This window comes from Trichechus manatus, unplaced genomic scaffold (assembly GCF_000243295.1).
Source record: "Trichechus manatus latirostris isolate Lorelei unplaced genomic scaffold, TriManLat1.0 scaffold00002, whole genome shotgun sequence".
NCBI classification, from domain to species: Eukaryota; Metazoa; Chordata; class Mammalia; order Sirenia; family Trichechidae; genus Trichechus; species Trichechus manatus.
This window is the reverse complement of record NW_004443938.1, coordinates 16850748-16863069: the sequence shown is the minus strand read 5'-3', so window position 1 is coordinate 16863069 and position 12322 is coordinate 16850748. Positions and strand designations below refer to the sequence as shown.

The window sequence follows — 12322 nt, the reverse complement described above, 5'->3', positions numbered from 1 at the left end:
ATAAAGGCGTGGGTAAACTTAGCCACAAAAGTTTATTTTAAGCACCACTGAGATTAAATCAGACATTTCAGTCCATAATAGATGAATTAGGTTCAACAAAACATTCATTAATACACTGCCAAAAAAAAAGGTGGTACTGAGGTATGCTATTGATGACTTGGAATAAAGGGCTGGAATGTGAAGCATTATTTACTCAGCTTAAGAACAAAAGACTCTGAACAAGGCATGAACCCAGTGAGCGATTATGGGAATCCCCACTGCTCTCTACAAAAGCAGCTAAAGTAAAACTGCTAATGCAAAGTTTTCACTGCTCACCTTCTAGAACTTTCTAAGACAGAGGATTTCAACCTACACTGTAGGGTGGTGACAGAAGTAAAGTGATCCTAACTAGATTATTTAGAACTTATTCAGCACCAATAAGTATAATCCCAAACTGGGACATCCTAGGGAAAACACAAATTATTGTACGTGCATGAAAAATATTAAGTTCATTCTAACTGTTAGAATTGTCAAGTAAAGATTTTACAAATTTTTTACGATTACTGAGGGAGGTGACTACCAATTCCTACCCTATGTGATTTTTTAATCTGATTTTGTTGTCTTCTTTAATTTTTGCTACTGTATAAAAATGTGGGAAACAATAATAGCTACTCTACTGCTCCCAAAATTTACATTCTCTCAGGAAAAGAGAAGCCTGGAAGGAAAAACACTTAAAAAAGAAGAAAAGCACTTCTTTTTCTGTTTTAAGTAGAACGATACAGTAACCAGTTGCTGTTGAGTTGATTCCAACCTCACGTGTGTCAGAGTAGAACTATGCTTCACGGGGTTTTCAGTGGCTGATTTTATGGAAGCAGATCATCGGGTCTTTCTTCCGAGGTACATCTGGGTTGACTCAAACCTCTAACCTTTTGATTAGCAGCCAAGAGTTAACCATTTGCACCACCCAGGGACTCCCGGGCAGTTCAGTAGGGTAGAGACAAAAACCAATAATAAATGAATGATTTCAGACAAAACAAAAAACAAAAAACTGCTGAGTAGATGTGTTCTGAATTGCTCTATTACTGGGAAATGTATTTTTGCATGCCGAAATTTGATATACAGTCAAACTACAGGTGCAACGGCTATAAAATTTAAATAGTGACGGCTCAAAATAGGCTTTTCCACCTCCACCTTGTACATAAAACTAAACCATCAATGACCATACTGACCCATTTCCCATTAACACCTTCTGACTGACAGATTAATTAAATCAACAACATTTTTAGGAAAAGTTTATACTTACATGGTCTATCGGAGCCCTGGTGGCACAGTGGTTAAGAGCTTGGCTGCTAACCAAAGGGTTGGCAGTTTGAATCCACCAGCCACTCCTTGGAAACCCTATGGGACAGTTCTACTTTGTCCTATAGGGTCGCTATGAGTCAGAATCAACTCGACGGCAATGGGTTCTTTTTGTTGCTGCTGTTGTTATTTTATTTGGTCTTGTGCCAGAAAGAAAATTAAAACTTGGTGTTTATGACATTTCATGACAAATCCCCAGAAGATTAAAGTACTGTCATTCTTTTGAGATTATCACCCACAAGAAGACAGGGCCTTTCAATCCACCAGGGCTGAAGGGCCAAGTCACTGGCAGGTAGATGCTGACCTCATGGTTTCTGAATCTTGATTATTTGGTGGCTCCAAGAAGCCTCCAAGAAAATGGGTTCTTGGGTGGGCTTGAACCACCAACCTTTGGGTTAGCAGTCAAGTCAACTGTCTGCACCATCCAGAGACTCTGAGCCAATGGGCAGGGAGAGCGCCCCTGTCTCCCAAACCGCTCAAGCCAGCACATGAAACGGCTCGCTTTCTATCTTCCACCACCATGAACGTGGGTTCCCACACGCATTCCTACAGAGAGGAAGCAGCTGTAGGTGTGACCTCATATTGTTTGGCATGAAGTCAATGGAATGGAAAAAAGAGGTACTGGAACAAAGTCACCCCCTCATGAGTCAGAAAGAGAAGCTGAGATTCGTGACATTCCTTGGTCACCTGCATCGGAATACAGCCCAGCCCATGTGGCAGAGACCCAGCCTGGGCAGCTCTCAGAAGTCTGCCTCAGACATCTCCCCTTCCCCCTGCTTCTCCTCCTTATTCTGCCTTCTTACTGACTGAGCAACCTTGGGCAAGTTATTTAACCTCTCTGTGCCTCTGTTTCCTTCTCTGTAAAATGTGGATGAGAACAAAACCTACCTCGGAGAACTGTTGGGGATTAAATGTGCTAACATATGAAAAGTATGTAGTATACATGTGGCACACACACATAAAAACAGTTGCCATCGAGTCAACTCTGATTCATGGTGACACCACATGTGTCAGAGTAGAACTGCGCTCCATGGGGTTTTCAGTAATTGATTTTCAAAAACAGATCACCAGGCCTTTCTTCCAAGTACCTCTGGGTGGACTTGAACCACCAATCTTTGGGTTAGCAGTCAAGTGCTTACCTGTTTGCACCACCCAGAGACTCTGAGACAAAATTAGCACTCAATAAATGGTCTTGCATTTTTTCCTCTTCTGCTTCCATGGTTATCTTTCTTTCTATGCATTTTTCTTGGGTTTTCTCTTGCTTATTTCCCCCGTTTCTTCTCACACTGGTGCTCAGCACCTGCTCCTGTTGCCATTTCGTCTCCCACCATTACTATTTCATTTTACATCCTCACAGCATGAGGAGGACAGATGGAGAATACAGATCACAATCCTTTCCCACCTTGGTTTCTTTAAAATTTAAGCCTTGAAACTGGAAGGGAAAACATGCCCGAGTCCATCCTTGTCCTGGGTGTATTATTAAAAAGAGTGCATAGTTTCTTTACAGGGGGAAAAAAAAGCAACTATTATCCTTCAAAGTGTAAGCTTTATAGATTACTAGTGGAAGAAAGAATGCAGAGAAAGGGACAAGAAAGAGAGGGGTAAATGGGGCTCCACGGCTACAAGGAAAAAATACCACTTGAGATAATGCCAGAGAGCATTTCACCCAGACAACACAGAATTCTATGGTCAGAGTGTTCAAAGACCGCCTTTCCAGGAGGCATGCTCTGGGCATGTATCTAAAATTGTGCTCCACTCTCAATAGCTCTTATACTCCCTCCCTCCTGAACACTTCTCTAACTTTATATATTTTGCTTAGTTTTCTTTTTATTTTCTCTTGGCCCTATACACTGTAAGCTCCACGAGGTCAGGGAATTTTTATTCACTCTAGCATCCCCAGTGCCTGTAACAGTGATAGACACCTGTTGTTGCTGGGTGTCGTCAAGTTGATTCTGACTTACAACAACCCCATGTGACAGAGTAGAACTGCCCCATAGAGTTTCCTAGGCTGTAATCTTTACAAGAGCAGATCGCCAGGTCTTTTCTCCAGCAGAGCCACTGGTGACTTTGAACTGCTGTCCTTCTTGTTAGCAGCCTAGCACTTAACCACACCACCAGGGTTCCTTGGACAGACATAAGTGTTGTTGTTAGGTGCCGTCGAGTCGGCTCAGACTCACAGGGACCCTACGTACAACAGAATGAAACACTGTCTGGTCCTATGCCATCCTCACAATCATTGTTATGCTTGAGTCCACTGTTGTAGCCACTGTGTCACTCCATCTCATTGAGCGTCTTCCTATTTTTCGCTGACCTCTACTTTGCCAACAATGGTGTCCTTCTCCAGGGACTGGCCCCTCCTAATGATGTGTCCAAAGATGTGAGACGAAGTCTCGCCATCCTTGCTTTTAAGGAGCATTCTGCTGTACTGCTTCTAAGACAGATTTGTTTGTTCTTCTGGCAGTCTATAGTATGTTCAATATTCTGCACCAACACCATAATTCAAAGGCATCAATTCTTCTTCTGTCTTCCTTCCTCATTATCGAGATTTCGCATGCATATGAGGTAACTGAAAATACCATGGCTTGGGTCAGGTGCACCTTAGTCCTCAAAGTGACATCTTTGCTTTTTAACATTTTAAAGAGGTCTTTTGCAGCAGATTTGCAAATGCAATGCATCATTTGTTTCTTGACTGCTGCTTCCATGGTATTGATTGTGGATCCAAGAGAAATGAAATCCTTGACAACTTCAATCTCTTCTCCATTTATCATGATGCTGCTTATTGGTCCAGTAGTGAGGGCTTTTGTTTTCTTTATGTTGAGGCGTAATCCATACTAAGGCTGTGGTCTTTGATCTTCATCAGTAAGTGCTTCAAGTCCTCTTCACTTTCAGCAAGCAAGGTTGTGTCATCTGCATATCATAGGTTGTTAATGAGTCTTCCTCCAATCCAGATGCTGTGTTCTTCTTCATAAAGTCCAACTTCTTAGATTATTTGCTCAGCATACAGACTGAATAAGTATGGTGAAAGGATACACCCCCGATGCACACCTTTCCTGACTTTAAACCACACAGTATCCACCCTGTTCAGTTCAAATGACTGCCTCTTGGTCTATGGACAGGTTCCACATGAACACACTTAAGTGTTCTGGAATTCCCATTCTTTGCAATATTATTCATAATTTGTTATTATCCACACAGTCGAATCCCTTTGCATAGTCAAGAAGACACAGGTAAACATCTTTCTGGTATTCTCTGCTTTCAGCCAAGATCCATCTGACATCAGCAATGATATCCCTCGCTCCACGTCCTCTTGTGAATCTTGAATTTCTGGCACTTCCCTGTCGATATACTGCTGCAATCGCTTTTGAATGTGATGCCATTCCTCTTCAATCTGTTATTCCCAGCATAGTAGTCCATGTGATCATGAATTCAAAACGGCCAATACCAGTCTATTTCAGCTCACTAATGCCTAGGATATCGATGTTTATGTGTTCCATTTCATTTTTGACGATTTCCAATTTTCCTAGATTCATACTTCGCACATTCCATGTTCTGATCATTAATGGATGTTTGCAGCTGTTTCTTCTCATTTTGAGTTGTGCAACATCAGCAAATGAAGGTCCCAAAAGCTTGACTCCATCCACATCATTCAGGTCGACTCCACTTTGAGGAGGCAGCTCTTTCCCAGTCGTATTTTGAGTGCCTTCCAACCTGGGGGGCTCATCTTCTGGCACTGTATCAGACAATGTTCCGCTGCTATTCATAAAGTTTTCACTGGCTAAATCCTTTAAGAAATAGATCGACGGGTCCGTCTTCCTAGTCTGTCTTAGTCTGGAAGCTCAGCTGAAATTTTTCTACCATCGGTGACCCTGCTAGTATTTGAAATACCAGTCACATAACTTCCAGCATCACAGCAACACACAAGCCACCACAGTAAGACAAACTGACAGACACGTGGCAGGGTCAGACACATAGTAAGCACTAAATAAATACTTATTAAAGCAATAGTTCAAATACCTACAAAGCTATTATCAACCTGCATAGTCAAAGCAGATTCATCTTGTACAAATGAATCTTACCACCTCCACCTTCAATTTCACCACTGGCTCTTTTTACCCCCTACTCTACAGCCTCAGTCAGTCACACTGTCCAGGACCCTTTGTAATAAAACACAGATCCACCTAGGAGAAAAACTTTCCCATCTCCTAAATAGAATGTTTACCTCTTACACTTCCATTTAATTGATCATGAGTAAGCTCAGTCAAAAACCAAAACAGGGGGCAGAATACTGTGGAGAAAGTAAAGCAGAAAAAGAAGAAAACCCAAGGTGTCAGGATAATGCTTCCCACCACAAATGGCAGGGCTCAGGGGCTGTATGGTTAATGCATCACAACTGGTATCTCACTCTTCTGTCAAAATTACTTAGCACTTCATAAAAAGGAACAGAACTCAGAGCTACAATAGCTCTGAGTGACTTTCTAAGAACCTGGCCTCAGAAGCATAGGATGAAGTCACATGAGCCCGGAGTTCCATGGCTGCTGAGGACTAGATCTCGAACAATGGCTATGTGCAAAGCCAAACTCCACTCTTCATGTTCCAGAAACAAACACGGTGCATGACTTTTCAGAATCACATCTGATTTTATGGCATGATCAGCACTGAAGAAAAGGGTTTTTTTGTTTGTTTGTTTGTTTGTTTGTTTTTGCCAAAGTAGCAGTGGAAACAAACACGGAATCACAGAATTTTAGAACCAAGTAGGACATGAAAAAAGAACAAGCTAATCCTTACATTTTATAATACAGCTTAAAAATACTTAACAAGTGTCTGCTACATGCCAGATACTAAGACAGGAGGTGACTGCAAGAGCTGACAGGCTGATTAAGAAACTAATAAAAAATAAAAGGTAAGGTCACAGACGCTAGTTAAGTTATAGGCAGACTGAGGTAAAACTTCTTGGGCCCTCACTAATATATCTGGATCTGGCCAAAGAGCTGTGAGTAGAATTGATTAAGTGTCACTTCCCACCTAGAACATTTATTAGTATGAAACTCTCCACGGCTCTCTGTCATGACGACAAGTACATGAGATACAGGCTCTCTGTCATCCTAGGTCCTGGAGAAAAACTGGAGCAGATTCCCCAGCCGACCTGTCTGAATACCGACAGCATGATGAAGGAATAAACACTGAGATTTGGGAGTTATTTGTTACTGTGTCATAACCTCGCCCATCCTGACTGATAATACCCATTAACCAGGGGTCAAAATGGAAAGACAATTACAAAGCAGATACAGTGTAAGATACATAGAGCAAAGACTATAGTAAAATTAAAATATTCCAGATTTTCTATTTAAAAAATTAAGTGCTGCAACGTTTTAGAGGACGTACAGGACTATTTGTTCAACTGTTTTAAAACAAAAGAAGGCAACCTTTGATTCAAAGGACACTGGTTATTTTTCACTGAACCATCTAAACAATGGACAAAAAGAGAATGGTACTCCATACCTGCACGTGAACCCTTTGAAGAGGAGGAAAAGAGAAAAGAAGACAAAAATTTTAGAAAGCAGCAATGCTGTACTGACCTTCTGGACCGTAGTAGTCAGGTCCAAGCAAAGCTGAATGATTTTGTTCTTCGTTACGGAGAAATCAGTGATCCCTGTAAATGGAGCCCTAGAAAGTAACAAAAATTCTCAAAAAAAAGAAGGAATCCACTGGGATCCCACCCTGTATGTCGACAAGCATAGCTACACAACGGGCTAATTTACATTACTGATCATATCTAACTCTCTTCTCAGGTAACACATAAAATAGGAATCTGCATAGAACAGAGACAGAGAAATGCTAGATAAAGACACATCCAAAAATGGGACAAGAGAATTAACAGCCTGTCAGAAGTCAACCAACAACCTTCATGCCAACCAAATACTCAATCATTCATGTTTAATCTCAGTAACACACAACCTTTAACACAGTTTCACTCTTCTCTAAGCTGAAATTAATTTGTTCCTGCTATTAACCTTTTGAGTAACTTCCAAACCCACCGCCATCAAGTCAATTCCAACTCATGGCGACCCCATGTGTTACAGAATACAAATGAGCACCACAGAGTTTTCTTGGCTGTAATCTATACAGAAAAGGAGCCCTGGTGGCGCAATGGTTAAGTACTTGGCTGCTAACCATAAGGTCAGCGGTTCGAACCCACCAGCTGCGCTGCAGGAAAAAGATGTGGCAGTCTTCTTCCAGAAAGATTACAGCTTTGAAATCCCTATGGGGCAGTTCTACTCTGTCCTAAAGGGTTACTATGAGTCAGAATCGACTCAATGACAATGGGTTTGTTTTTTGTTTTTTTTATATAATCTCTACAGAAGCAGTTCGCCAGGCCTTTCTTCTGCAGTGCCACTAAGTGGGTTTGAGCCGCCAATCTTTAGGTTAGCAGCTGATGGCAAACCACTTGCACCACCCAGGGAATTTAGTAATTTCCAAAAGGACTAAAATCTACTACTAAGCCGGAACTCCTCGAGAGTTCCAGTGAAAAGGACAGGAAAGGGACAATGGTTCCTTTTCCTAAAACACAGCACAGCCTTCTGTCATCTCAGATCCTACTTTTATAGGAGAGTAAAGGCAGGCCCTTAACTCACCGGTCCAGCCAAGCTAGCAAGGCCTTCGCAGCGCCGATGAGCTCCACCACTGAGGTCAGGAACTCATTGGGGGGCTTGCACGAGGTGTTCCCGTCATAAGCTGAACTTTTCCGCCGGCTACTTATGTAATTCTGTAAATTGTGGGAAGAAGCTCGCAGTTTCAGAACCAAGTTCTTCATATTATCCGTCTCAAGGCCATAATTCTGCAGAAAATAAAAACAAAGAGAAAAATTCAAAATCGACAACATCCAAAACTCTCATAACTCAAAGACCACTGGTAACTTAAATAACTCCTACAACGGCCACAAAATCCTACCTGAGCTGGCCCACGGCACGGATCTCATCTGTGAGCTCCTCTTCCCGAAACACTCTTCCTACACATCTTGGCATGGACAGCTCCTTCTTATCATTCACATCCTGGCCTGGCCACTTAATATAAAGCAAGTCTTCTCAACCTCGGCCCCACTGACATTTGGGACCAGGTAATTCTTTGTTGGGAGGGGAGGAGCGCTGTTCTGTACACTTGTTGTTGTTAGGTGCCACTGAGTCGACTTTCAAGTCATGGCGACTGCCATGTAACAGAGCAGAACTGCCCCACAGGGTTTTGTAGGCCGTAAGGAGTCCTGGTGGTGCGGCGGTTAAGCACTCAGCTGCTAACTGAAAGGTCAGCAGTTCAAACCCACCAGTGGCTCTACAGGAAAAAGACCTGGTGATCGGCTCCCATGAAGATTATGGTCTAGAAAACCCTATGGGGCAGTTCTATTCTGTCACATAGGGTCACTATGAGTCGGAATTGACTTGATGCCTCATAACAACAACAATCTTTACAGGAGCAGACCGCCAGCTCTTTCTCCCACCAAGTCGCTGTGTGGGTTAGAACCACCGACCTTTTGGTTAGGAGCCAAGCGCTTAACCATTGTGCCACCACGGCTCCTTGTCCTATACATTGGAGGCTGTTTAGCAGCACTCCTGGCCTCTACCAAGCATGAAATTAAGTGTCCAATGTTCTACAACTAATAAGCAGTAGGGTTAGGGCTCTAAGGAAGGCCGTCAGCACCTACAGCGCATGCATCTGACCGCTGTACTACAGCTCCCCCTCCCACACCTCCTGGTGATTCAAACTGCTGACCTTTTGGTTAGCAGCCGAGGTCTCAACCACTGAGCCACCAGGGCTCCTCCAACTCCCAAGGGAGGGGAAAATTATGTTTCAAAATCAAGATCCATAAAGCACAAATACACTAAGTTTGCAAACAACTTCTTTTTTAAAATTTGCAAGAACTTTTTTTTTTACAAGATAAACAATTTAACAACAAAAGACCCTGACCCACCAGTTTAAAATAATTCATCAAAATCTTATTGAAAACAATTCTCATTTCAAATAGATTTTGTTTAAATTTTAACTTAGTATTGCTTCTAAATAAAATAAAAAATAATTGTTTAAAAAGACTATAGAAAAGCACTGAAAGGAATTAAAGTACAAATATATTAAAAAAAAGAACTTCCCGGATCTAAGAACTGAAAACTGTCTTTTGCAAACTTTAAAACAAAACTGTAGGTTAACGTAATCGAATACTCTGTATTAATAGTAATTTGCTATCTAGATACTGTATTCATTCATTATCTTCCTTACTGTCCTATTCTATAGATGAAAATATGATATTGTTCTTCAATAGAGAAGCCAAAAATAAAAAGACAGATTTCCAGCGTGGTTTTTTTTAAATTCAGAGAATCAAAGACTCATTCGTCAGTGAATAAAGAACCCACGTGACACAGCTTATTTTTAAGGACCTGTGAGATATGATTAAAGGGAATGTCCTCTCATTCAGCCAATTACTCAGGCTGCCAACTTTTAGCAGGAATTTAGAGCAAAAGGCAAGAAGTCAAATTTCTGTAGTCAGTGCCGCAAAAAATGACTTGTAACTTTTATTATATACAAAACATGTACTTCTAAACTCAAAGGTATTAAATGCGCTTTCTTGTTAGAAGAAGCTTGAAACCTTAATATCCTACAAGCTGCCACTTTGGATGCTAAAATAAAGGGGGAGGGTAGCTTCTTATTCACTGGCTCTCTTCATTTTTCCCCCAAAACAAATCATGAGACCAGAAGGACAGATAGACTTAACTATAACAGAGTATATAATTTTTAAAAGGAGAAGAGGAAGAAAGGAAAACTCCCTCCCCTTCAACCTTATTCTACCGTAAGGTGAGAACAAAACACTGATTAAATTAGCTTGAAAGAACCTCTACTGTACAACCATAATCAGGGGAGTATTATGGACTAACGTGCCTCATAATGAAAGACAGAAAATGAATAACCTTCTCAGGCTAGATACACTTATTTTCACTCATCTATTTTATAAAGCATGTCTCTTTCAGAAACTGCTCTAAGATAAGGCATCAGGAAGATACAAACTAAGCAACAAATGAAATAAATCCCTAAAAATCTATGCACATATTAAAATCCTTCCACTGACGCCTTGCTTCATTAGAAGTTAACCATCAGGGATGATTTCCTGGTCAGGCTGAAGAAACCATACTCTAGACGGGAGAGAAGGAAATTGATTTCTCACTCTTCTGCTGAGGAATCGACTCGATGGCAACAGGTTTGGTTGTTTTGGTTCTGCTGCCTTAAAATTACCCACGTTTTAGCTCAGGACAAACCGTACCCAACTCCTCTGCCTTCTTTTCCCGTTCCGATGAGCTGTGTGATCTAACACAAGTGATTAAGGGGTGTCAGAGAAACAACCAAAACTATCTTACTGCCTTGTCAATTAAGTGACAACCTAAGAAACAGACTGCACAGTTTTCCTAAAGGCACTTAACAAGGTCAGGGCAAAATCAAGTCGACATAAACTGCTAGCAAAGATTCCTGTTGCTTCACAACCTTTCCCCCCAGAGAAAAGGGTAACATGTTTTAATAATTTGCTCTGGGTAAATGATGAACAGTCTCAGAGGTGTATGAGTATACGTAAGGGCTCTGGACAGGTAGGCCCATTTACAGAAATTCCACTTAACCACACATCTAGGCAGCATCATCTAACACATGCATTGATTCCAAATTTGTTTACTTTCCCAAGCTGCTTCTATCTTAAACACCTGGATCTTCAGGAAACCAGGGTCTCACTGATTTGGCAAAGAACGCAGGTTACAACCATACTTTTTCACTCTCAGTCACACTCTCTAGACTCGTGCTGTCCAATAGAACTTTCTGCAATGAAGAAATGTTCTCTTTGTGTGCTGTCCAATACGGTGGCCACTAGCCAATGTCGCTATTGAGCGCTTGAAATGCAGCTAGTGTGACCAAGGAAGTGAAATTTATTTACTTTTGATTAGTTTAAATTTAAATAGCTGCTCCTACTGGAAACAGCAGGTCTTTGAGTCTGTCCCAGTTATCTTCTGCCCACACAGAGGCAAAAAAACTAGGCTTAGATTCTGCATCAAGCCTGGAAAGTGGTCCTGGTTCTGCCTCATAACACAAGTCCCGAGCCACTCCATGAACTTCCTGGGTGGTGAGGTTAATGCATTTGACTGCTAACTAAAAGGCTGGAGGTTCGAGTCCACCCAGAGGCACCTGGGAAGAAAGGTCTGGTGGTCTACTTCCCAAAATATCAGCCATTGAAAACCTATGGAACACAGTTCTACTCTGGCACACATGGGGTTGCCATGAGGTAGAATCAACTCAACAGCAACTGCTTTGGTTTTCTGGAAACCACTCCAGCAAGCCAAGATCAAAGTTTACAAAACGTGGTTTGTCTCCTTGCTCTTCAACCCTGACTAGCTTTTTAAGATCCATCTGCTCACCCATACTGAAGTCTTAGTCAACAGCTGTTCCCTATTTTATGTTCCTAACGATACCGTCTGCACTTCTCGTCTCCAAAACTTTCCAGTGGTTCTAGTGGGTTTTTTCCTTCTCCCATCCTTATTCCTAATGCTATTCATCCTGTCCATCATAAAATCAACATCCACTACACTAAGTTACATAAATATCACAGGAAACCGTTTCTATAACACCAGGGCCAACTACACATCCACATTAACTGTCCAAATTGCTCAAGGAAAAAAGTTATCACCAATTAGTATACTCAAAGATCTGTATGGTGTCAACGGACTAAGTAGATGGTATAATTAATACATGCATTACAAGAAGAATATTTTAAAAAGGAGATTAGTGCAAGACTAAAGACATTTTAATAAAACACCCCTAAAAAGCCTTCCCAAACCCACAAAGGGCACTTTCATTAATGCATCCTCTGAAGAACCTTCTGGCAAATGCATCCCGGCACTCCACCACACGAAGCATGTGCAGAATGAGTCTGAGGTCAAAACTCTGTCTACAAAGGAAATCGTAGGAG

General features: G+C 41.5%; 1 protein-coding gene across 2 annotated transcripts in view; it reads right to left on the bottom strand.

Annotated features, from left to right (window-relative positions):
- Nucleotides 1-12322, bottom strand: part of CNKSR3 (CNKSR family member 3) — a 115163-nt gene that overhangs the window by 31947 nt on the left and 70894 nt on the right. For both annotated transcript variants that reach the window (XM_004368813.2, XM_023728919.1), the window contains exons 3-4: nucleotides 7971-8173; nucleotides 6915-7002 (exon numbers count right to left, since the gene is read on the bottom strand). In XM_004368813.2, coding sequence (XP_004368870.1) covers nucleotides 6915-7002; nucleotides 7971-8173 — 291 coding nt within the window. The remainder of the gene's footprint in view (nucleotides 1-6914; nucleotides 7003-7970; nucleotides 8174-12322) is intronic.